Genomic DNA, 26,885 nt, shown 5'->3' with positions numbered 1-26,885 from the left:
AGTGAGATGTCCCTGCCCATGGCTTGGGGAGACTTAGGGGCCCTTTTACTAAGCCGTGTAAGCATCTATGCACGACAAACTTGCACCAAAATGGAGTTACCGCACAGCTACTGCGTGAATCTTGCGGTAATTTCATTTTTGGCGCGCTTCTGATACCCGAGTCCAAAAAAATAATTTTTTATTTTTGTACTCGCGTAGGTTATTACCGTCCAGTTACCACGTGAGTAGGTCAATGGCTGGTGGTAAGGTCAATTTTCATTTTGCCACACGTCCATTTTCAGCAAAAATAAAACGAAGGCCTTTTTTAAAGGCACGCTGAAAAATAGACCAGCACACGCCCAAAACCTGTGCCTACACTACCGCAAGCCATTTTCCAGCACACTTTAGTAAAAAGACCCCTTAGGTTTTAGGGTAGGCAAGTTACTGTGTTTGACCCCAAGAAACAGTAGGGTCTATACTAGCCTTACCTTACACTGATCTAGAAGGGCATCTTCAGATTCCTGGTAGACCACACCAAAAGATATGCTCTTTGTGTCAGAAGAGAACATCCAGCTAATTGTAATGCCCACCTCAGCCACAGTTAGGCAGATAGTGCTGTAGCTGCCAGACCTGATGAACAGCTCTCTGTTGCTATCCCCAAAATTTAAAATCTCCTCCAGAGTGAGGGGCAATCTTAACCTGTACAGAACATGGAGCAGCAATTTATAACTATAACAGAACAAATTTTGTATAGGTAAAAATACAATCAATGATGAACCAACAGAGAAAAAAAAGAACAGGAGAAAGATTATTTCAGGTTGAAGAGGCAAATAGCGAGAGAGAGAGTGGAGAGAAAGACTGCAGCGAAAAAACAGAAAGGGGAAAAGTGGGAACAGACAGAAGTTATGCCCAGGAATGCAGCCTTCCGTGCTGCTGTTTGTTGAAAGGGCTCAGGAATATTCCTGGAAATTTTCTAAATGTGTGCTCATAGGGAAGAACAGGCGATTCCTGGATGCAGTCACCACCCGGTGCCTCCATCTGCCATAGATCCTTGCATACATAGCTTATAGGTACACACCCTGTTATATGTTATTCCGTACATAAACTACAACATATCCCTTTTACCTAACAGAGCCTGAAAGAGTTCTCTGTTCGATGTGTACTCACGTCAGTTCTCCGGACTTCAGAAGGCATATTTCACTCTCTTGTGTGGCCTGGAAATCCTCTGAGTCATCAGGGAACAATGAGTTAAATGAGCTATTCCTGTAAAACAAAAGTATGATTGTGTTATCTTACACTACCAGTCCTATCCCATGACTCTCCAGTTTCCTATGGAGTCTTTCATGAGGTACTTTGTCAAATGCGTTTTGAAAATCCAGATATACAATATCTACCGGCTCACCTTTATCCACATCTGTTCACCCTTCAAAGAAATGTAGTAGATTGGTGAGGCAAAATTTCCCTTCACTAAATCAATGTTGGCTTTGTCTCATTAATCCATGCTCTTGAATATGCTCTGTAATTTTGTTCTTTATAATAGTCTCTACCATTTTGCCTGGCACCGACGTCAGGAGCCTTTAAAAAAAAATCGCCATCTTCTGGTACCATGCTTGATTTTAAAGATAAATTACATATTACTAACAATAGTTCTGCAAGTTAATTTTTCAATTCTATCAGTACTCTGGGATGAATACCATCTGGTCGAGGCGATTTACTACTCTTCAATTTGTCAAATTGCGCCATTACATCTTCCAGGTTTATAGAGATTTCATTCAGTTTCTCTGACTCGTCAGCTTTGAATACCATTTTTGGCACTGGTATCTCTCCCAAATCTTCCTCGGTAAAGACCAAAGCAAAGAATTCATTTAATCTCTCTGCTATGGCTTTGACTTCCCTGAGTGCCCCTTTTACTCCGCTGTCATCTAGTGGTCCAACTGATTCTTTTGCCAGCTTCTTGCTTCTTGACCTAAAAAAGTTTTTACTATGTGTTTTTGCCTCCAATGCAATCTTTTTTTCAAAGTACCCCTTGACATATTTACTTTAAGGGTAATTCTCAAAACCCCGGCTAGTCTGAAGGTCCATGAATAATTTCGTTCCTGTGTGCCTTCAAGCTGAATTTTTTAAGGAAAATTTCCCGCATTGTTTTCTTTTAGGAAATAATCTTCTGCTTAATTCTCAGGTAGAAAAATAGCCTCAGGTTTTGACCCTGTGGGCAGAGTTCAATTCCCCACATATACTACTCTCCCTGTCCTTCACCTGTCCCAGTTCCTTTCTCATGCTGTTAACTTTCATAACCTTCTGAAACTCAGCAGATAAATGTAGCTATTTGGGTGAGAAGAATATCAATTTTCAGAACCAGGAATTTACCTACATAATGTCTTATTTACCTGTATAAATTCCTTTGAAAATTCACCCCCTTCTCTTCTAAACAAAAGTTACACAAAGTAAGTTATTAGAACAATTTTTGGGAATTGGCTCTACCAGGAAATGATATTATAAATGTGAGTCAATGAGAAAAAAAAACTCTAAAGTTTCTCTTTGTCACAAGTTATACCACGTTAGTTGCTCTACTAGGGTAAAGAAATTCTGATCTTTTTCTCACTGCACAATGTTTAGAAGAGGGGTTGGATCTTCATTCCTGACTGACAAGTGGGAGGATACATCTCTTGGAGGAAATATCTGGGCTGGTATAAAAACCTAGCCCAAGCCCTGTCTTTGGCTCTAGATCCCTGGTCACTGTACCTCAATATAAGGTGGCTAAGATTTTGGCTCCGAGTCCTTGGTCAATTGTTCTCTTGATGGCTGTCTTTCAGCACTTTCCCTTAAAGGCTGTTGTTCTCTTGATGGCCGTCTTTCTCCCCGAACAGGGAAATCAAAACTGCTTTTGCTCACAGTTTTTTTAGTAGTAACAGTGGGATTTGAACTGGCCACCAGTGCTGTTACTACTTGGCCACAGCTCCACTTACTTGGATGTCCCTCCCTTTTGATTATACCCCTTCAGGTCTCTCTCAGCCAATCACAGCGCGTTTAGCTGTCTGTGAGTGGCTGAGAGAGACCTGGAGGGGCATAATCAAAAGGGAGGGACATCCAAGTAAGTGGAGCTGTGGCCAAGTGGTTACATCACTGGTCTTGTAATGCAGAGGTGGCTGGTTCACATCCCACTGTTACTACTAAAAAAGCTGTGAGCAAAAACAGTTTTGATTTCCCCGTTTGGGGAGAAGGACAGCCATTAAGGGAAAGTGCATGTCAGGGACTTTTTTAATTTGTATGAAGTCTTTATTGAACATTTCTCAAAACAGTATCACAAAATACAGCCCTCCAGAACAAGTAAGTCATAGGATAACTGATCAGCAAGATCTAAACATCCAGAAGTACCAATGCACTATGAATGCTGGCCTCCTCCCACGGCCAAATGCCTTGGATTTGACCGGGTTTGAGATGGCCGGTTCCATTATTGCTGAAAAACGAAGTCGGCCATCTCAAACCCGGTGATCTATGGTATTTGGCCGGCCCCAACCGTATTATTGAAACAAAAGATGGCTGGCCATCTTTTTCGCTAATACGGTTCCAGACAGCTCTTTGCGGCGCCACCAAAATAGATGGCCGGCCATCTATTTGGCCGGCGCCATTCAATTATGCCCCTCTATGTGTCAACATTGTCTTGTTTGGCACCACATTTTATATTACAAATTAAGGGCTCGTTTTACAAAGCTGCGCTGCTGATTAGCGGTGCACTGAATGCGCAGAAGCCCATAGGAATAGACTGGGCTTCTTTACGTTCAGCGTGCTGTTAATCGGTACCACAGTTTTGTAAAAGGTGCCCTAAAGCATATAACTGTATTACATAATATTTTACTAAAACAATTATGTTAGCAGACTATGTTTTAATGAAGGAGAAGCCTAGTAGTTAGAATACTGACCTGACAACCATGGAAGCCTAGTTCAAATCACACTGCTGCAGCTTGTGATCTTGAGCAAATCACTTAACCATCCATTGCCTCAGGTAGCCCTCCTGGGACAGAGAAATACCTACTGCACCTGTATGTAATTCACCTTGAGCTACTACTGAAAAAAAGATGTGAAGGAAATGCAAAATAATAGAGCATCTAGTATCTCAAGAAATTCTCTTACTAGTAGAAATTAAAGGCATTCTCAGCAATAATGATGCTAGTGTCTGAACTAAGCCGGAAACAGATCATTTACATATAAAGGCTCACTTACATGTCTGTCTGACTTGGGCAAGAATATTCCAAGCGACCACAGCACAGCCTCTTGGTGAGTTTCTCTGTTACTGAACAAGATATTTGATGTCTCTCAGAACAGGAAACCTGTTTTAGCTCACTGTTCTTCATGTGACACAGTATTTACATTTTATTATTAAGTGAATGATATGAATCTAAACAGTGCAAAGCAGAGAGAGGGAGACTTTGATCATAGTGGTACAGTCTGCTGGTTGTAGGCAGAAAAAGAGAATCTAACGACAAGTTAAAAAAAAAACAATTCTGAACTCTTTGCCAACATTTTACATTGTCACACAAAGGTTATCTTGATTAAAAATGAAAGAATTACTGTCAGTATACGTTCCATGTGAAATATATAACTTTGAAAAAAGGACTCAGAATTATTACTGAAATTGTTATTATTATTATTATTATTATTATTATTATTTTTATTTTAAATCTTTGCTGTCATTTCTTCTACAATTTGCAGGTCTTAGTTTTGGAATGACAAACTACAAATGTCAGATTACATTTGCATCACTGAAGACTTAACAGTGTTTCAGATGAGCAAGTCCTGTTGCTGAAATTAGCATCTCTGTTCTGCAATGTCAGAAAGCAATATAAAAATGTAAAGCTGGCACAAGTGACCTAATTAAGTAAGTACATAATTTATAGCCTTCTGAAATCAGATGCAGTTTAACAAAGCATCCTTTTATGCTGCGAAAACATTCATTCAACAGTGAAGGCTTGAACAGGACTGTAGCAAAATCCATTGCATATGTTGAAATTCATTCCAGTCCTTTTACTTAATATATAAGTGGTATTTTGCATGATTAGGATACTAACGTTTCATTGCTGGTGCTGCTTCCTGAAGTATCTCAGTGAGTCTCAAAAAAGTCTTAAAAGGCTGCTTTTACTGCCATGGCAAAATTGGCTCTAACCATTTGCATTTCCAAATCCATACTGAAGGTGAATTACAATAGGTAGATCTGTGCCCCACAGGGCTCACAAATCTAAGCTGATAACTGAAGCAATTGACAGAGGTTCAATGTGGATATTCTGAAAACTGGGCTGGCTTGGGGGTCTCCCAGGACAGGTTTGGGAACCTTTGTAACAGAGAAAGATAATGTTTGCTTAATGTTACAAAGATATAGGTAAAAAGTGGGATGTCTGACCACAAAAATACCAATCCTGGAAACGATATCTTAAAAACTTCTTTATTGTCCTATAATACATGTTGACCTTTCATTGTACATTCATTTTTTGTCTGAATGGTTTATTTGTTCATTTATTGGATTATGTATATGTTTTTATAGACTCCTGATGCAGGCCTGTTGGCCGAAACACAACAGTTGTGTCGAGTCTTTCCATCAATAAAGACGTTTTTAAGATATCGTTTCCAGGATAGATATTTTCATGGTCAGACATCCCACTTTTTACCTATATCTGCGTTTTTCCTGTGGGGCGTTCGAGTTCTCCGTTTAACTGCAGTTTTTTTAATGTTACAAAGAACATCAATAGGAGAAGTTGGTTTTGAATCCCAGCTTCTCTAATGCCCTAACCACTAGACCTTGCCTCCGTACTGAGAGGACAAGGCAATGTTGTACTTAGGCATTGCAATTCCCAACAAAAGGAAGAAGATCATAGAATCTGATATTTAAAGCCTGAGGTCTCTTTACACCATATTAAATAAAGGGGGGGATATTCACATTGACCCCAGTTTATGCATCACATGGCACAAAAGCAATGAAAGAGGAGATCTTGATGGCAAAGGCACAGGGGCAAGAGTGAATACAGCCACTGAAACAGTATCCATTATATAAAGAATAAGGGGGTCATGGCTCAAGAACACACTTTAAGCTGGGTGGATTCCACAGATTCTAACCTGTATGCTCAATCCAGTAAGAATACGAACTGGAAATTACTCACTCCAAGATAACACTCAAGGACAGCACTAGAACTCAGAACTCTAACCCATGCCACCCATGAACTGCCATAGAAAGCTTTGTTGGTAACATTCCAGAGAAGCTGAATGAGCCTTTATATTTCTTATAGGACAAAGAAAAAAGCTTTACAAGCAACAGATGTGAACATCTAACCTTCAAGACTTCAACTGTGGGTAAGTGCTGCATGATTTTACATGTAAATTCTAAAGAATACATATTCTTAAGATTACTGGCAGGAAAATGTAGGAAAGACAAGAAGAGAGCTTGATAGTGTCATGGTTTGTAATAATTCAGATTTGCCTGTAAGGTCTGATGCATAAAAATACAGAAAAAGTTTGAATTAGAAATCCAATGTTAAAGAGTAAATGTTCTTTCCCTGTGGGTTCTGCATCTGTAAACATTCATAAGCACTGTTGTACTGGGACAACACTGTGTCCAACAGTGGCCAATCCATGTCACAAATACCTGGCAGTATTCCAACAGAGTAATAGATTCTATACTGCTTATCCCAGGAATAAGCTATAGATTTTCCCCAAGTCCACCTTAATAATGGTTTATGGACTTTTCTTTTACAAACCTATCCAAACATTTTTTAAACCCTACTACACTAAATGCCTTTACTACATTCTCTAAAAACAAATTCCAGAATTTAATTATATATTGAGTGAAGAAACATTTTCTTATTGTTTTAAATGTACTACTGAGTAACATCATTGCATGCCTCCTAGACCTTGTACTTTTGTAAAGAGTAAACAAGTGATTCACATCTACCCAGTCCATTCCACTCATTATTTTATAGATCTCTATCATATCTCCCCTCAGCCATTTCTTAAGCTGAAAAGCCCTAACTTCTTTAGTATTACCCTGTGCTAACCAACTCAGATGTGCAGAGGCTAGTTAGCTTGGGGAAATAATTCCTCTCAAATGGATTTCTCTCCCTATCCAAAATTAAAACTCATTTCCCAGAAGACATTGCCCTTAAAGGAAACTGCCCTACATTCCGCATAGAATGAAATCTCCATCAATCTAGAAGACCTCGCCACTGGCAAGGCAGCAGGAAAAGAGTGGTTTAAACTCCATCCTGCTGCCTCACTGGCTCAATCCAAAATGGCAATCTTAAGCATTGTACTCTGAACTTCACCCTATAGCTAAAAATTCATCATTCAATTACTCATTTGGCTATGATCCTAATAATGTAAATGCCACTAGCTGGATAGGGACAACTTGTTTGGGAAATGGAGGTGTTTTAGCTGCTGCAACAGAAAATGTTCCAGCAAAGCACAGAAAACAGGAGAGAGAGAGAGAGAGAAGGGGGGAGAGAGAGAGGAGGAGGAAAGAAGGGGAGGAGGAGGGAGGAAAAAGGAAAGAGGGGAGAAAGGGGAGAGGAGAAGAAAGGAGAGAGAGACAGAGAGAAAAGGGAGGAGGAGAGAAAGGGAAAAAAGGAAGGAGAAGAAAGGAGTGGTGAGAAAGAGGGCAGAGGGTATAGAAAGGGGGAATAAAGAGGAGAGAGATGAGAAGATTTGTGAGAGAGAGAGAGAGAGTGGAGGAGGAGAAAGAGTCAGTTGCATACAACAAGGAGGCAGATGCATCCCCCATCTCTAGCCTGCAGTAATTCACAGATACTGCACGACCTCAGAGACAATTACGGACTTAAATAAGGATTTTAAAAAATGACCTTGATCCTCTTAAGAGCCGGGTCATGTATCATAGCTGGACCTATCAAGCTTCTGTATTTATTACATTTTACTACTACTACTACTTAACATTTCTAGAGCGCTACTAGGGTTACGCAGCACTGTACATTTTAACAAAAAGGACAGTCCCTGTTCAAAAGAGCTTACAATCTAATGGGCGAAATGTCAAGTTGGAGCAGTCTAGATTTCATGAATAGAGGTATGGTGGTTAAGTGCCAAAGGCGACATTGAAGAGGTGGGCTTTGAGCAAGGCTTTGAAGATGGGTAGGGAGGGGGCCTGGCGTATGGGCTCAGGGAGTTTATTCCAGGCATGGGGTGAGGCGAGGCAGAACGGGCGGAGCCTGGAGTTGGCGGTGGTGGAGAAGGGTACTGAAAGGAGGAATTTGTCTTGAGAGCGGAGGTTACGGGTAGGAACGTAAGGGTAGATGAGGGCAGAGAGGTAACGAGGGGCTGCAGATCGAGTGCATTTGTAGGTTAATAGGAGAAGCTTGAACTGTATGCAGTACCTGAATGGAAGCCAGTGAAGTGAATTGAGGAGAGGGGTGATATGAGTATATCGGTCCAGGCGGAAGATAAGGCGTGCGGCAGAGTTCTGAACGGACTGAAGGGGGGATAGATGGCAAAGTGGGAGGCCGGTGAGGAGTAGGTTGCAGTAGTCAAGGCGAGAGGTAATGAGAGAGTGGATGAGAGTTCGGGTGGTGTGCTCAGAGAGGAAAGGGCGAATTTTGCTAATGTTATAGAGGAAGAAGCGACAGGTCTTGGCTATCTGCTGGATATGCGTAGAGAAGGAGAGGGAGGAGTCTCCGAACCTTTACAACCCACTGTAACTGGCAGAATGGGACAACCAGGGCTAGGCCAGACCTCTAGGAGAATTAGGCATTCGCCTAGGCAGCACAATAGCAGTAAATCAACCTGTTTATGTTCATCATTTCCCCATCCTACCAAGGTCCCATCTCCATAGCAGCACTGACATGTTAGTCAGCTTGCCAACACAACATTCATTGCACCTAGCACACAGATCTGCCAAGTCTTCTGCATTCAGTGGGAGACTCCCACTTTTTTGGGTCATACACCACACTCCTGCTCTGGAATGATGAGCTTCCACTCAGCAGTCTCACAACTGGTTGGTCTTATAATGGCCAGCACACTCTCCTATCCCCAGGTGCAGCCAGCATATTTCTCTTTTTTCCTCCCCACACTCTGTTCCCAAGTACGGTGTCTCTCTTCCCCTAACTGTTCCCTCCCCTCCCCTCCTCAGTGAGTCTAGTTTGTCTGTCACTCCCCCCCCCCCCCCCCCCCCCCCCCCGGGGTCCTTCCACCTGGCTTAATCACTGGCAGAGACTGTGATTAAGTCAAACTGCCTCTGCTGACGTTGGAGCTTTCCCTGTGCGGTGTCCTGACTCCTATGACACAACTTTCTGTTTCTGTATGGGTGGGACACCCTATAGAGAAAACCCCGACATCGGCAGAGACAGTCTGCCTTAATTACAGCTGCTGCCAGTGATCAAGCAAGGTGGGAGGACTGGTGGGGGGAGATGCTGGACCCATTTCTGAGGTTAAGGAGAGGGAGTGATGCTGGAATCGTTGAGGGGGTAGGTGAGTGGGAGGGAGATATGTTAAACCCAGGGGTAGGAGAGAAAGATGGAGGTGTGCTGAACCTGGGGGGGGATTAGAGATAGAGATGTGCTGGACCTGGGAAAGACGTAGTGACATGGAGATGTGCTGTTCCTCGGGGACAGTAGTGAGTTGGAGATGTGCTGAACCTTTGGGAGTGGGAGAGAGATGCAGTAGATTGGGGGTGTGGGAGGGAGATGGAGATGTGCTGAACATGGAGGAAATGAGGGAGATAGAGAAATGCAGGACCTGCCAGGAAAGGGAGGAGGGAGGGAGGGAGAGAGAGAGAGAGAGGGGACTGGAAGAGGGGGAGAAAGGGGGAGAGATGCTTAATTCAGGGAGAGGGGAAAGAGGGAAGAGACAGAGACCGGCTGGGGGAGTTGGAACAGAGGAGGAGAGGGAGAGAGAGAGATATGAAGGACCTGCCAGGATGTGGGGAGGGAGAGACTGGACTGGCGGAGGGGAAGAAAGATGGAGAAATGCTGGATCCAGGGAGGAGGACAAGAGGGAAGAGACAGAGACCGGCTTGGGGGGAGGTTTAGAACAGAGAAGAGACACAGGACCAATGGAGGGAGAAAGGGAGATATGCCAGACTGTGGTGGGGGGTGGAGGGAGAGAGAGAGAAGAAATGTTGTACCCAGGTTTAGGAGTACAGGAGGAAGGTAAGACAAAAGGTAGAGCAGGGCAGAGAGAAGAGTAGCTGAGCATAGAGTAAGCATAGAGACAAGGATACAGAGGGGCAGTGATGGAAAAGGGGTGGGATAGGGGCAGAGAGAGGTTATGCTGAACATAAGTTGAGAATAGGGAACTAAAAGGTCAGATGCTTAATATGTGGGGAGGATAGGAACAGGGACATAGAGGAGAGATGCTGAACAACAAAGATAGGGCTGCAGAGAGATGATGGAGAGTGGACCTGGAGAGAGAAGAAATGTGAAATGTACAGGAGACCCTGGAAAAACAGAAAGAACAGAGAAAAGCAGAAGATACATTTGGACCAAATTAAATGGACAATTAAAATGCTCAGACTACAAAGGTAGGAAAAAGTATGTAGGAAAAATTATTTTATTTTGAATGTGTTAATTGGAACATGTCATCTTTGGGAAAGGAGCATCTCTGATATCTTGCATTTAAGTTTCCATTTCTCTAGTATTGCTGTATATGCAAGTCTGCCTTCTTGAAGTTTACAGTTTTTTTTCCTTCATATCTCTATTATGAACTGCGGTCCCTTGTTTCATATTTGCCGAGGATCTGTGCGGTATTCTGCTAGCATGTACTGTCTGTGTAGAGATCTTGTTGCAGTCCAGTTTGTTCTGGGGTTTTTTCACCAGGTGGTATATTGGTGTTTTAGGGTCCAGTATAATATTTATAGTACTTCCTTTTCATGGATAAAGTTTTTGGCTCTTTGAGTCCTAGGGGTTAGTGCTGTTATAGTATGGTATGATTCTGAGTGTGTTTTTGCACAACTTTGTGCATAGTGTTTTCCAGTGGAGGGACTAAGTGTTGGCCTTACTGAGGGGATATGAAAACTTTAATATAATTTGTTATAACATATTTATAACATCAGTGTTTGTAAAATCATAGCTGGAACATGTGGCATATTTTCCTTCTGATATGGCAATCCTAGTATGGACAGTAGGTTATGGAGGGGTGGGATGGGGGAAGGGTGCAACAGTAGATGTAGCAAAGGACACGGGGTGGGGCATAGAGTGATAGAAGGGAAGGGTATGGGTAAAGCAAAGGAGGAGCATGGAAAAGGGCAAGTCAGATGTTTCTCTGGCAAAAAGTTGACAACCCTATCCACTGGCAGCAGGAGATGCATTAATAAGAGTTCATGTCCTGCTGCCATAGGACGAGTCTTGCAATAAGAGCTGCAAAATCTCACAACTCTTATCATAAGACTGGTCCTGCAGCAGCAGGACATGATGTTTTATTAAGGCATCTCCTGCTTCCAGAGGGGGAGTTGGCAGTGGTACTGTGGCCCGCAGAATTTTGGTGAGCCAGTGGCAGAGTCAGGATGGAAAGTGGTAAGGCAGTGCAGAGGCTGAGAATAGTGGGGTGGGACAGAGGGGCATGCCTTGAAATCTCCCTCTCAAACATTGGGCCCCCTTGGAAGCTCTGGGTGCAGGGCCTTGAGCATCTGAGCATGCTCAAAGCCCAATGGGTCCCACCCTCTCCAAACTTCCTGTTCTTTCCTCCTGGCTGGTCATACAATAAGGCCAAGGCCCACTGCTTCCCATCTTGCTTATGCAGCTACCTTCTTCTGGAGGGTGCACTTGCAGTCCTGGTATTACTATTCTAATGCTACCTCTTTCTAGATAAGCCTCTTCTCAGCCAGGGACTTTGTGTTGAATCAACACTGAAGAGGATGCTGTAATTTGTCTAGAATACATCCAGCATCTTGCTGTTCTCTTTGATATAGTTCAGCATTTGCAAAACTGCTGTTGCTTTACCATCACTGGCACTTGGGCTTGCTTTCCCAGTTCTTCATCTTGTTTTTGCATGGCTGATCAGTGATATTGAGCCTCCTTCTTCCCTGCTGTCTCCCCCTGTGCCCTTTTCCCCTGCTTATCTAGCCTAATGGTTAAAAGCCAGTAGGCTAAAAGTAGGAAAGATAGATTCAAATCCCACCACTGCTCCTTGTGATCTTGGGCAAATCACTTAACTGTGTGCATATGTTATAAAATAATAGTGCCTGTGCGAACTGACCCCACTAATTGGCAGTTACACACGAAGTGCTAGATGCTGTTCTATACAGAAGCACCAAAATCACTTAGCATGTAAGTGTGAGGGGGCATATACATGGGTGGAGTATGGGCAGGTCATGGGCATGTCTCCGAGTAATGCTTGTAATGCTTGTAATGTTATGCATACTTCAGGACAAAACACAAAAAAGGCGGAAGATAAACCAAAACAGACCAAAAACAAGGGAGTAAGAGCGCCAGAAAAGTTTAATAGGACCCTTTTTTGTGTTTTGTTCTGTTTTCACGGGAAATTTGGACTTCTTTTTCATGTGCTATGCATACTTCAGGACCAGAGCAGTATACCAATGACATTATGGTCAGAATACCAGAGGAAACTTTAAAGCAATCCATGAACATAAGACTTTTGAAGGAAGGAGGTTTTGGCCTGCAAAAACGAGTCTAAAAATGCATTAAATTAGTTCAACATGGTTGCCAGAGTACTTTTTCCAAGTGATAAAATTTGACACTGGAGTTGAAGAATATCAATAAGTACAGTCCACATAAAAGGCCAAATCAGTTGCAGAGAAACATGAAAAATGACAGCAGATAGAGACCAAATGGTCTACCCAGTCTACCCAATCATCAATTACTAAGCCCTACTATCCTTCCTTCTCCCTCTTAGCTTGTCCTATGCTTTCTTGAATTCAGATACAGTCCTCATCTCCACCACCTCCACTAGGAAGAAGTTCTGTGCATCCATCATCCTTTCAGTAAAGAAATATTTCCTTAGATTACCACTGAGCTTATCCCTTTTCACCTTTATCCTATGACCCTCCACTCTAGAGCTTCCTTTCAACTGAAAGAAGTCTGCCTCATGTGCATTTATACCAATGAGATATTTAAATGTTTCCATCATATCACTCCCTCCTTTCTTCCAAACTACACATATAAAGATTTTTAAGCCTGTCCCCATATGCTTCATGAGGAAGAACACTGACGATTTTAGTAGCCACCCTTTGTATTGACTCTAACCTGCTTTTATCGTTTTGAGGTGGTCTCCAAAATGTTCATAGTATACCACATTAGGTCTGACCAGAGACTTATATATATGCATTATCACGTCCTTTTCCCTGCTGGCTATTCCTCTCTCTATGCACACAAGTAGCCTTCTTCCTTTTTTCTGTTGCCCTTTCTCCTGTTTGGCTACAAGATAATCAAATACAAACATCCCTAGGCTCTTTCATGCAAAGAAAAACTTTACACCCTGTGCTGTACTACTTCCTTGATATGTTTAATTCAATCACAAATGGCAGAGTTACAACAGTCTTTTTAGCACTATGTAGTTTTATGACAAAGATAACAAGGCAAATAGAATATTATTGTCAAAGCTCAAATTGCAGGGAATTATACATTCAGATATAGGGAAAAGTCTCTTGGATTCCCAAGTTGAAGACATACAGGGGCCAATATATTCTGACCACAGGAGGGAGCCTGACTATCTCCCACTGTCAGTGGTGAACTCAGAAATTCAATATCGGGGCCATATCTAGAGAATGGCACTGAATTTCTGGGGGGGTTTCACCACTAAAAACATAAGGAATTACTTAAGGTGAAAATGAGAGACGTACTGCACAAGTGAATATGAGCTAGGAGTTAAAAGCAGCCTCAAAAAGGTGGGCTTTTTCCCTAGATTGAAAGATTGCCAGGGATGGAGCTTGACATACTGACTCACAAAGTTTATTCCAGGCGTATGGTGCAGCAAGAGAAAAGGAATGGAGTCCGGAGTTGGAAGTGGAGGAGAAGGATACAAATGAACTGAGCCCCGGAGAGAAGTGTAGGGAGAGATAAAATTCAAAGTTACTGAGGAGCTGCAGAATGAAGGCACTTGTAAGTCAACAAGAGAAGTTTGAACTGTATACAGAAACAGATAGGGAGCCAATGAAGTGACATGAGGAGAAGGCTAATATGAGCATAGCAACTCTGGTGGAATATAAGTCATGCTGCAGCATTTTGAACTGATTGAAGGGGAGAGAGTTGGCTTATTAGGAGACCTGTGAGAAGTAAGTTGCAGTAGTCTAAGCATGAGGTGATGAGAGTGTGGATAAGAGTTTTGGTAGTGTACTCAGAAAGGAAGGGACAAATTTTGGTAATATTATAGAGAAATAAACAACAGGTGTTAGCAGTCTGTTGGATATGTGCAGAGAAAGAGAGAGAGGAGTCAAAGATGATCCCAAGGTTCTAAGCTGATGAGACAGGGAGGATGAAAGTATTATCCACAGAGATAGAGGAAGGGGGAAGAGAAGAGGTGGGCTTAGGGGGAAAGATAATCAATAGAAATAAAACAAATTAAAACATGGAAAATAAAATAAGATGATACCTTTTTTATTGGACATAACTTAATACATTTCTTGATTAGCTTTCTAAGGTTGCCCTTCTTCGTCAGATTGGAAATAAGCAAATGTTGGTAGATGACAGTATATATAAGTGAAACATCAAAGCATTTCAGTGACAGTCGAACAGGATGGGGGTGGGTAGGTGAGAGACAGGGAGATATGCATGGAGACAGGAGGGTGTCAAAGCATTACAATTTTATGGTTTATAATGTGTCACGTCTGTGGCCGTGACCACCCTCAGACTTACCTTGTTCCTGGGGGTCAGCTTCCTAGCTGACTCCTGTTTCTTCTGTCTGTCCTTTCTGAGCTAGCTCTGGCTCTCTGTGCTGGCTGCATCTAGCAGCATGACACTAATTGCCTCACTATACTGCACCTGTGGATGTTGCCTGGGTTAGCTCTCTCTCTCTCTCTGTGTGCTGGCTGCTTCCAGCATGACTCTAATTGCTTCACTACACTACACCTGGGTGTGGGAAGCCTCTCTGTGTTTCACTGTGCTTTCTGCCTGAACAGCCTCCGTAGTTGCTTAGAGATTGTTGCAGCTGTGCCTCTGGTGTTGAAGGGCTTTATTAAGCACTTAGAGACTGCAGCCTTTGCATCGTCTAAGGTCCCTGGTATGTTAGAGTGCTCTGTGCACTGCTACATTGTCCAGTTCAGTGTGTGTTCTAGCTTGTTACTAGTTAGCTTGGGCACAGCTTTGCTTGTTAGCCTGTGTACAGCTTTACTAGTTCTCCTGTGTTTGCTTTGTGTGAGTTCCTAGTGTATGACTAGTTAGCTTGGGCACAGCTTTGCTTGTTAGCCTGTGTACAGCTTTCCTAGTTCTCCTGTGTTTGCTCAGTGTGAGTTCCTAGCGAATGACTACTTAGCTTGGGCACAGCTTTGCTTGTTAGCCTGTGTACAGCTTTACTAGATCTCCTGTGTTTGCTTAGTGTGTGTTTCTAGTGTTTGACTGGTTAGCTTGGGCATTGCTTCCTGTTAGTTTGTGTACAGTTTTCTAGTCTTCTTGTGTTTAGCTTTCTGGTTTTCCTGTGTGTGTTTTCTTTTGCTTCTGGAGCTTCAGTCCTTGTTCTGTCTGTTGCCAGTACTCCTTGATACTGCAGCTCCAGCTATAGTCTTGCTCCTTGACCTGACCATTGCTTTAAACCTGACTACTGCTTTGCTAGCCGCCTGCCCAGAGACTTTGCTGTGACCCTGACTACTGCTTTGCTAGCCGCCTGCCCTGAGACTTGCTTTGAACCTGCCTACTGCTGGAACCGGACATTCCCTGCCTGTCTGCCTTGCTTTCGCCTAGGTGCCTGGGGGCACTTCTGTATCCTGACTTCTGTTGTTCCTGCCTGCTAGTTCTCTATCTGGTCGTTAGTAAAAGTAGCTCATTGTGAACACTATCCACCCTAAAAGGATTTTTTGTGGCTGTACATGAGAACTGTGTTACTATGATTCCTTGTTACATACATATATACATATCTAATATCTAAATTTAATAAAAGGTATTAATTGTGACTTTTATTTTTACTTATTTTTTTTCTGTGTGTTGTCAGACAATTATGGATGTAAGCCCAACCCCATCCCGCCCCCTTTAGCCTCCACAAACAGTTGGGCCACCTATAATGGGCACCAGTAGCACTTAACACTGGGCCTGGGCCTCAGTCTGTTGCTCTAACCATTGCACTACTCCATACCATTGCAGTTTGCAGAAGATGTCATCCATCCACAACCCAACACAATAAGATGTTTTGAGATGAACAGATGGAATACCATCTAGCAATGCAAAGGAACCCCATGGCATTCTTTCACTGTCCAGGAAACAATACACCATGTGGCATTTTACTCCACATTCTGTTTCCTAAGAAGTTGCTGATTTAAGAACCCATAAGTATAGCACATGGAGGGGGCTAATCAATTACCTAAACCACACTATGGCATGTGGCAGTTTCCATTCTTTAAATTACGTTGTTGTTCTCAAAAATTGTTACAAATATTGAGGCTGATTTCCTAGAGTTCTTTCCTACCAGTCAGGGGATTCTACTGTATGCAAAAGCATTACATGCATATTCATTATGAATATCCTGAAAACCTGTCTGATCTGCAATACTCAAGGACCAGAGCTGCCCACACCTATCCCAGATTGTGATTTTCTGGTACACCTCTAGAAATCATTGGGTTGTTGTTGTTGTTGCTGCTGCTTGAACGCAATGGACATTTCCAGTAGCAGATCACAATCCAATTTGGAGGTAATTCTTTAAGGAATCACCTAGTTTTAAGCAACAAGAACATGGGTATTCTAATCATTTACACATGTATGTGAGTACATTGCATGTAGATGAACAATTCTCATCTAAGCGGTATACCATAAGTATGTGCCAAGATGAGATGGTGTCATAAATTTTCAGGACAAAAGTTCGCTTTTAAGACAAGTATAAACTTGTGTTCTGTTCTCCAATTTTAAAAAAAAAACAGAAACAAGTGAATCCAGTTTTAAGTTAACTTATACTCACAGTTCTGCAGTGCTGTGTTCTGGCGAGTCGTCAGTGTGACTTTCCGTTTGGATGGAGTCAGAATCTTGCACTTCATTAAGTTCTTCATCTGTGATAATATGATACACTGTATCTTCAAGGGTTTTGGAGACCTCATCTGTAACTACCATACAAATCAGAATGAAGGTGTCTGTTACTATTTTGTACATCCAGTAAGTGTACATTTTTTTAAGGCCACTGGAACCTGTAAAATATTATCACCACTATTTTGCTGTCCTAAATTATCCGGAGAGTTATCCAGATATCGGAGCTGAATATCATCATTATTCAGATAGTGGTGGCAACTGACAGGCCACCTTAATATCCAGCACCAATATCAGGAGAGCAGCCAGTAAAGAATATCTGGGTTTACAGTTAAACACCATGCCCATCGTGGAATTTAAATATGAACCTGAACATCTCTAGCAAACACATTCACTGTCCCACTGTAGTTACACAGAAAGGGGGTCAACTTGCCACTCATCAATATCAAAAGACAAATCAAGGAGAACAAAGGTTGTTTGTTGAAGTCATTGACAAAAGAATAGGAAAAATCAGGTTTGGACAAACTTTTAAAAGTCTCAGAAGAATTGAGATACTGAGAGAGAAAACTATTTGCCCAACATCACAAAAAGGGCAGCCTTGAATGCATGTGCCGTGACTTCTAGTGTAAGCACTAGACCACTGTTCTTCAATGCAAGGCTCTTGGGTCAATGGCAGCCCCCATCATCATTCTGCTTTTTTGGATTTAGTTTATGGCTGGATGCAGGCTGTGGAACTTACATTGCATTACGACTTGATGCCACAGGAGTACCAGGTGGGGCTGTAGGCCAGGATCCTCCTCTGTTCCCTCTGTAAAAAAGGGTCATGTGTGCACAGGTTGCATACTGTGCAGGCGCAGCCTTCTTCTTGGTTGGAGCATGTGGAGTCTAAGCAGTAGAAAGTGAGCCCAGGCTGGAGCTGACTCCCTGAATATTACTGCCCAGAGTTGCATGTGGCCATTGAAGAAGTGCCTTTCTACTGAAGCTCCATGCTTCCCTCCTCCTCATGTTGGAGGTGAGCAGGTCAAGAGAGTAATCCAGGTACAGGCAAAGTCAGTAGGCAGGCACCAGGCAAGAGAGTAATCTAGGCACAGGCAAAGTCAGCAACGAGGGACAAAGTACAGAAGAAGCACGCTACTGAGCAAGTAACACCTACCAAAGTAGAAGCCGAAGCATGGAGTCCAGGAAGAGCTCAGCTGATAAAGTGCTGGTGTCTGACATCAGAAGGGACCAGCATGGAAAAGGAGCACAGCCATAGGACAAGAGCAGGGGAAGGAGGAACCAGAAGACCAAAAGGAGAGAAGCAAGGGAAGCCAGGCAGAGAGAGCAGACTCAGGTGTGTGGAAGCAAAGCAATCAAGGAGCCTGCAGTCAGAGAAGAACTACACACACATGGCTCAGGGCTGTGCCAGTCAAGTGTGCGTGTCGACAGGACCCCGCGCAGCCCGAGGACGCTGCTTGCATTGAGGTAGGGGACATGACAGAGAATGAGAGATGCTGGCTTGAAGGAGGGGAAGGAGAGTAAGAGAAGCTGACTCAGCAAGGAGGTATAGGGGAGACAGAATGAGATATACTGCTCAGGGAGGAGGGAATATGGGAGAAAGTAAGAGATGTTGGCTCTGGGGTGGGGGATCCTGGACACTGTGAGGGACAGAAACATGGAAAAAAAATCCTGGATGGGGACAGAGCACAGAGATGGGGAAGAAGCACAGAGACAGGGACATAGAAGCAATGCTGTATACGGAGAAGGGACAGAGCCATGGGTGCCGATATTCAGTCAGCGGGATGCAGCCAGCCATAGGCGCCCCGTATAAGAGGCTTGCGGAGGCTAAGCCTCCCCAGTCAAGCTGTGACCTTTCCTCGCCTTTTGCGCCGCCGCCCACCCCCCGCTGAGCCCGCCCTCAGCTCCCCAACCTTCCTGCAGTGGCCGCCCGGCGTTTAAACCTTTTTAAGTTGCAGCGACAGCTTACCTCCGCTCCAGCCTTTTCCTTCTCGCTTCTCGCTCAGTGTCCCGCCTTCCTCTGATGAGGTATTTCCTGTTTCCGCGAGGGCAGGACACTGAGCGAGAAGGGAAAGGCTGGAGCGGAGGTGAGCCGTCGCTGCAACTTAAAAAGGTTTAAATGCCAGGCGGCCACTGCAGGAAGGTCGGGGACCTGAGAGGGCAGGCTCAGTGGGGGGTGGGCGGCGGCGGAAAAGGTCATAGCTTCTTTTACGGGGCGTCTATGAGCATGAGGGTGCAGTGAGTCATCGGAGGTGGAGAAGAACTAGAGGAGTTTTTCTTAGCTGCCTCGCTGATAGTAAGGAGGCATGGGAACCTCCCAGCACTGAGGAGAAGGAGCTGGCTACCAGATGACAAACTAGTAGCCAGATAATTTCCCTTCTCAAATCTACCATCCCCGCCCCAACAGAATGCTGACAAACCTTTGTGGTGTGGAGTTTCAAGACACCCTCCTTTCAGTCTCAGACAATTAACTGAGAGATTCCCTCCCCTGAAAAATCTCCCTCCGACTCAAAGCCTAACAGACTGAGAAGCAGGAGAGCTGTGAGAAAAAAAAACAAAACCTAAGCTTTAGAAAAAAAAAGGTGGCGTTAAGTTGGGAGGAGGGAGGTCTGTGAAAAGAAAAGTGTGGCAAAAAAAAGGTGGCAGTCCAGCTCAGAGCTGGGAGGAGAGTAGAAGCGAGATCGAGGGACATGCTAGGCATGGAGAAAGGTGGAAAGGGCGATTAGAGGTAGAGGAACATACTGGGCAAGGAGGAAAGTGGAAATGAGAGATCAGAGTGAGACATTCTGAATACAGAGGAAGGTGGGAGGAAAGATTGGGAAAAAGGAAGATGGAAATGGAGATTGGAGGAGCAAGCTGGATATTGTGGAAGGGGAGTTTGAGGGCATGCTGTGCACAGAGGAATGGGGGAGGAGAGATTGGGGTACATTCTGGGCATGGACGGTGAAAAGGAAGATCGGAGAACATGGTGGAAGGGGAGATTGTGGGAAATGCTGGGCATGGAGAAATGTGAGAAAGGAAATGGGGGGTTCATGCTGGGCATGGAGGAGGGTAGAAAGGGCGATTAGGGTGACATGCTGGGCACAGAGGAGTGAAGGTGGGAGGAAATATCATGGGGTGGTGCTGGAGAGGAGGGAAGGTGGAAAGAGAAATCAGGGAGATGCTGGTTAGGAAGGAAGGTGGAAGAGAAAACCAGGAAGAGATGCTGGGCAAGAAGGAAGGGAAGAAAGGAGAGATGCTTGGCATCAATGGAAAGGAAAGAGGAGAGAGGGGAGATGTTAGAAATGGGTGGGGAAAGAGATGCAGAGCTAGATAGAAGCAGTAAAAAGAGGGAGCTGGAAGACTGGAGGATGAGAAAGAGGGATAAAGTTTGAGAGGCAAAAAATGTATTGGGGGAAGATGAGCATGAAAAAAAATCAATGTCTGAGTGGAAGAAATTGAGAAAATATAACATGGCAAATGAACAGGAGGCCCTGGACAGTGATCTAAGGGATACAGAGAGAGAATGAGACTACTATGCTTAGAAAAATAGCATTACCAGGCATAAAGGTAGAATAATAATTTTATTTTCCATTTATTGATTGAAATTTGTCAGCTTTGGGAATTAAAATCTGCTATCTGTATATTTTGCAGTGTACATAAGGAAGGTTGCTGGACATGGGTGGATGGAGGGGAGAGGAGGGTTGCTGGACATGGATGGAGGGGAGGAAAGAGTGAGGAAGGAGATGAGATGAGGGAAAAGGGAGAAAAACTGCACATGGAGGAAGAAAATTGGGAATTAAAATCTGCTATCTGTATATTTTGCACTGTACATAAGGAAGGTTGCTGGACATGGGTGGATGGAGGGGAGAGGAGGGTTGCTGGACATGGATGGATGGGAGGGAAGAGTGAGGAAGGAGATGAGATGAGGGAAAAGAAAGAGAGAAAAACTGAACAAGGAAGAAGAAAATAGGCAGAAGCTGGATCCACTGGACAGTCAAGTCTGTAGAGGACCCAGCTTTTACTTACGGAAGAAGAAAGGCGGAAAGTAAAGAAATAAATGGAAAGGAAGCCCTGGAAACGGAGTTAAGAGGACAGATAGCAGCAGAATCGGATACTAGGCCAACATGATCAGAAAAACAAAGTCACCAGACAACAAAGGTAGAAAAGATAATTTTATTTTCATTATAGTGTTTGGAATATGTCCACTTTGAGAATTAGGTGCTCAACATTAAAAGTTTATATTTATTTATTTATTTAATTATTTATGGCATTTTATCCCACATTAAATATGAATTAGGGTGTTTTGTGGCTCTACACGTATCATAATATTATGATCCCTTGTTTCATATTGTTGACGGTCTACATTTTCTGTATGGGTGGTATATTGGTGTATTAGGTTCTGCCCAGTGTAATATTTATGGTACAGTAAGGTTCTGAGCAGGGCCGTGCCTAGGGTCTCTGGTGCCCCCCTGCAGACTATCAGTTGGCGCCCCCCCCCCCCCCCCCTCCGTCTAGCAGAGCAGGAACAGAAGGGAGCAGGCAAGTAAGCCGGACTTCGGGAAAAAATAGCACTGTATGTATCCCTCATTGATAAGTCTCTGACTCTAAAGTTTAGCAATTTCATTAAGCAAAATGTATTTTCATAACACTTCAAAGATTTCCAACTCAAAATAGGAATGCTAATTCAAAATGTGAGCAAAGTCCTCTTAGTTTCCAAAGATTATTTTTCTAATCTCCTTTGCACCAAAGGATATAATTCAGATCAAACATTTATCTCTGATCAACTATCTCAGATCAAATATTTATTTCAGATCAAATATTAAGGTTTCCTTGCTTACAGTCACTTAAATCTACCTAGCCTTTATATAGCTTATAGGATTTAAACACTCTTAAACTGAAATTCACCCTTTTCTATTCTTCATAAACTTCAAGTAATCCTGAAATATTCAGATCCTTTTCTCACTAGAGAAACCTCAAACTTCAATCTTCACCAATCTCTTTTCATTCATATTTTCTCATTTACCACATAATCAGGCACTCTTTTATAATTTCAGTCAACACACACAGGAACTCACAGCTGCATGTCTCTCTTGGCCAAACCAGTCAGTTGCTGTCTCACTCTGTTCCCTTCCCGGCAGATTTCTAACAGAAGTTGATCATCCAATCAGAGAGCTCTATTTGAATGCAGATTAACATACAGACACTCATGGGAATTTTTTTAGTGAAAAACACTAGATAAACCCTTCGTTTTTGGATCAAACTTGACACTTTTGATCAGAGCCATTAAGGCTGTAAATATTTCCATCATTTTTTATTCATAAATATGCAAATGAGAACCTCCCAAAAACGGACTAATTTGCATATGATTTAAACAAATCTGAGCATATGACAACCAAGTACAGACTCCCAGCACCTGAATTCTGCAATTAGATTTAATGCAAATACTTTTAAAACTTATTTTTAGCACTTTTAAAATTTCAGGTTCTCTTTAATTTGAATGCTGTTCAAGCTCTGAAGCTCACCCTGAGTGAGGAGTTATCTCCAAACCAATGCATATATAGCAATCTGGTTGCATTCTCTCAAATAACTTGAAGAGCCTGCCTGCCTCAGTGAATACTGCTGCCTTGCTCACTCACTTATCCCAACTTCAAGTTAAAGATTTTGCAAGTGAGCAGAAGGCAGGGACGGCAGGGCAGCGGCGCCCCTTGAAGGCAGGCGCCCCCCTGCCTTGCTTACCCCGCTTACCGCATTGGCACGGCCCTGGTTCTGAGTGTCTTTTTGCACAAAGTTGTGCATAGTGTTTTGCAGTTGAGCGATTGTGGTTAGTATATGCTTTGAGCAACCACTTTATTCTTTGACATATGATACATAGCTAATATCTAAATTTAATTAAAGCTATTAATTGTGACTTTTATTTTTTTTTTCTGTGTGTTATCAGACAATTATGGATTTAAGCTCCACCCCTAACCCCACTCCTAACCCCACCCCTTTAGCCTCCCCAAACAGTTGGGTCACCAACCGCCTATGCAGCCAGCGTAAGTGTAGTGGTCGGCGCTGACTCTGGATATTCAATGCTGGGCCATTTCCGGTGACCAGCATTAAATATCCAATTTCATTTTTGGCCACCAGTTAAGCCGATATTCAGTGCTAACCACTAAGTTCCTAACTGTTAAAGGTAGGACTGTTATTTATGCGGTCCTATTTAACTGCTTTATCCAGCACTGAATATCAGCGCTAAGAAGCTATATCTTGTGATATAGCCGGTTAGCTGCTATGCACTGTGAATATTCAGTGGAGGTAACCGGCTATCTCCCGCTGAATATTAGCCATTAGCCAGCTAAATTATATTTAACTGGTCAGGAGTCATTCTTGGTCAGTTAAATAGTGCTGAATATCGGAGGGATGGAGAAGAGATGATGGATGAGGATGGAGCACAGAGACAAAGACACAGAGAAATAATGCTGGATACAGGGGCAATGCTGGAAAATGAGTGATGCTTAACACAGAAGAACGATGCAAATTGCAGGGGGGTGGATAGGAACATAGAGGGGAGATGCTTTACATGGGGGGATGAGGATAGAGATGGGGGCACAGAGAGGGGTTGCTGGACTGCATAGATGGGGGCACAGAGAGAAGATGAATGGTGGACATAGAAAGAGAAGAAAAGTCAAATGCACAGGAGATCCTGGAAAGACAGTTAAAAAAACAAAAACAGAAAAGCAGAAAACAGCCCATGGGACCAAAGTAAATGGAAAAATAAAATGCTCAGACAACAAAGGTAGAAAAAAGTTTTTTTATTCAGCTTTGGGATGTGCACATTTCTGATATCTTGCATTTATTTTATTTCTTATGTCTTTAGTATTGCTGTTCGTGCGGAATCCATTTTCATTTAATTTTTTGCCTTCATATTCCTATTACTGCTTTGTGCTACCTTGTTTCATATTTGTTGAGGGTCTGTCTGTGACTAAGGTGTGATATTCTGCTAGTAATTTCTAGTAATGTGTAGGCATTAGCTATCAATAAGTGTAGCCACCAGCCCTTCCTCGGCCCTCACACCCTCCATTGCCATGCTAAATTTATACCCTGAATGCCTTCTCTGCCCTTTCTGTGAGAAAAAATCCTCACTAATTGGCCTTCAGTTTCACTCACTGAGGTGGAAATCTCACTCTTTTGGATCAGCCACCCTTGGCGTATCTGGGATCTGGTGGAAGTAATGCATTTGGTCTGCATTGATATGAAAACATCAATGGTTTGTGGTTATCTAGGCCTTGCCTTATACTTTATTTTTCCCCTTGTATATTGTTGCTGGCCTGTAACTAATAATCTTATCCATCTTTCTGCAGTTGTCACTGTCATGGTTATACAGCAAAAAAGAGACCTTGGTGTGAGCTTAGGGTTGGTCTTGACATAGACCAACTGCACCAGGCCTGGAGTTATTTCAAAAGTGATGGGATCTGTCCAGATCCACCCATCAGTTTACTCATGAGGCCTCTTTCTTGCAGCACAGGAGGCATATACTCAGAGAGATGTGCCAAACTTGGCAGGGTGTATGTCTGTAGGTACATATGGAGAACAGGACTTGGACTGGGGATGGAATGCTAGGGACTGAGGAAAAAAGCATGAATTTGGAGACTGGGTGAAGGAGGTACATGAGGATTGGAAGACTGATGGAGAGAGCAGAAAGGATTGATGGAAAAAGTTGCTTTGGCAAATGTTCATCTCTGAAATGTGTATAATTTGATCAGTACAAGAGGAAATGTGTTTCTCTTTTCATGTCTCCAGTGTTGAACTGCATGCATCTATGGCATCAAGTAGATGTTCAGTGGTTGTAACAAAAAAATCTGTGTGCATACTATTTAGTTATCTGGGCAAATTTATTTGAAAGCAGTTTTAATATTGCATAAGTAATGGTGAGCTTATGAGAGCTACGCAGACAACTGAGAATGGATGTCACTGACACACGCTGCTATGCAGTGTTGCGAACCCCATGCAAGAAAATATTTGGCATCTCTCCTTCAGCTCAATTGGATCCAAAGTGGCCCCAGGTTGAACATTAGCGAAGACCACTGCATTTCATATATTTTCCTTATCAATCCAGGCCTAATAGTACAAAGACAGTAAACTGTATCTCATGATACAGTATACAGAAGCCTCCCCTAGGTACTTATCCATGGAGAAAACCCCTTTGAAAACTGCCTTACCTCATGGGGAAAAGGGAGTGGAGGCAAAGGGCCCCTTCCAATATAACAAAGGTATATGAGATTATAAAGAGAAATTAGGTCTTACCTGATCGATTTCTTTCCATTAATTCTTCACATTATTCCAGGACATGTGAGATTAGTCATGACCGTCAACCAGCAGGTGGAGATAGAAAACTCAGAGCTGAGCTATAGCCTATATACCCAGACCCCTAGTTCAGCTCCTCAGTCATTACTACATAAGCAGTAGAACCCCAAACAGGGAGCCTATTGAACAACCGAAACCTCCTAGAAAGACACCCTAGGCAGACCAAAACACTAGCAAAAAACCAGAAAGCCAGCGAACAGCACTGCCCTCTGGAAGGTAGTCCAGAAGCAAGTACACTGCAAACAGACCAAGCTGCACAGCAACCATCCCTCATGGCATATCAGCATTGCAGTGCGGCCGCCCTGTAGAAATAGTGGTGGGCTCCTGGAATAGTGTGAAGAACTAATGGAAAGAAAATGATCAGAAAAGACCTAATTTCTCCTTCCATTATGTATCTTCCTACTATTCCTGGATGTGTGGAATGTCCCAAAGCAATCCCTAACCCAGGTGGGACTCCAGCCCTGCCACTCACAGAACCGCTGCACCAAAAGCGGCTTCCTCCCACTCTGCCACTTCCAGTTGATAGTGTTTTGTGAAAGTAGACAACATAGTCCACATCTCCGCTTTGCAAATATCTGATGGCGCGATAGACAAAGCCTCGGCCCACAAAGCTGTCTGGTGTGTTGAATGAGTCTGCAACACTCGCAGAAGCTGCTTGCACGCCAGCAAATATGCAGTTTCCACAGTTTCCTTAATCCAATGTGCAAATGAGGCCTGCCATAAGCTCCAGTTTCTGCTTGCCAAACAGTACAAACTACCTGTCTGACTTCCTGAATTCGTCACCTCCAAATACCGTAGGAGAACCCTGCAAACATCTAAAAGCCCCAAGGCTGCGAACTATACTCCCTTCCTCTGTACTCCCTCCTCCTTCTTTCGGAAGGATAGAATCTCCAGCGACTGATTCACATGTTAAAGTGACACTACCTTTGGTAAAAACGAAGACACTGTCCTGATTGACACTTCTGATTCTGTGAAACGGAGAAAAGGCATGACAGCACCTGGAGCTCCGACACTCTCCACATCAAAGCAATCGCCACCAGAAACACCGCCTTCAAAGTGATATCTTTTAATGACAGCTATGGAGCAGCTCAAAGAGCAGGTTCTGCAATGCCCTAAGGACGAGGTTCAGATTCCAATCCAGAAAGGTGGCCCTAATGGAAGGACGAAGCCACTCTACCCCCTTCAGGAAGCGCACCACATCTGGATGTGCTGCAAAACACAAATGCTGCAAACAGCCCCGAAAACAGGCCAGAGCCGCCACCTGTACCTTCAATGAGCTCAAAGCCAATGCCTGGTGTATACCTGCCTGAAGGAAGGCTAAAATATGTCCAACCAAAGCCGAAAAAGGGTCCACGCCCTGCTCCACACACCAACTCTCAAATGTGTGCATACATCGCGCACGTCGACCACTTCCGAGCTTGACATACCACCACAATGATGGAATCCGAGAATCCTTTCCTCCTCAGCCTAGCCCTTTCA

At 43.4% G+C, this 26,885-nt stretch overlaps 1 protein-coding gene across 2 annotated transcripts in view; it reads right to left on the bottom strand.

The window, feature by feature from the left end:
• FYCO1 (FYVE and coiled-coil domain containing 1) overlaps positions 1-26,885 on the bottom strand; it is a 219,264-nt gene that overhangs the window by 11,117 nt on the left and 181,262 nt on the right. For both annotated transcript variants that reach the window (XM_030203275.1, XM_030203282.1), the window contains exons 14-16: positions 17,020-17,161; positions 1,147-1,242; positions 468-678 (exon numbers count right to left, since the gene is read on the bottom strand). In XM_030203275.1, coding sequence (XP_030059135.1) covers positions 468-678; positions 1,147-1,242; positions 17,020-17,161 — 449 coding nt within the window. The remainder of the gene's footprint in view (positions 1-467; positions 679-1,146; positions 1,243-17,019; positions 17,162-26,885) is intronic.

Source organism: Microcaecilia unicolor, chromosome 1 (assembly GCF_901765095.1).
Source record: "Microcaecilia unicolor chromosome 1, aMicUni1.1, whole genome shotgun sequence".
NCBI classification, from domain to species: Eukaryota; Metazoa; Chordata; class Amphibia; order Gymnophiona; family Siphonopidae; genus Microcaecilia; species Microcaecilia unicolor.
This window is presented reverse-complemented; position numbering and strand designations above follow the sequence as displayed.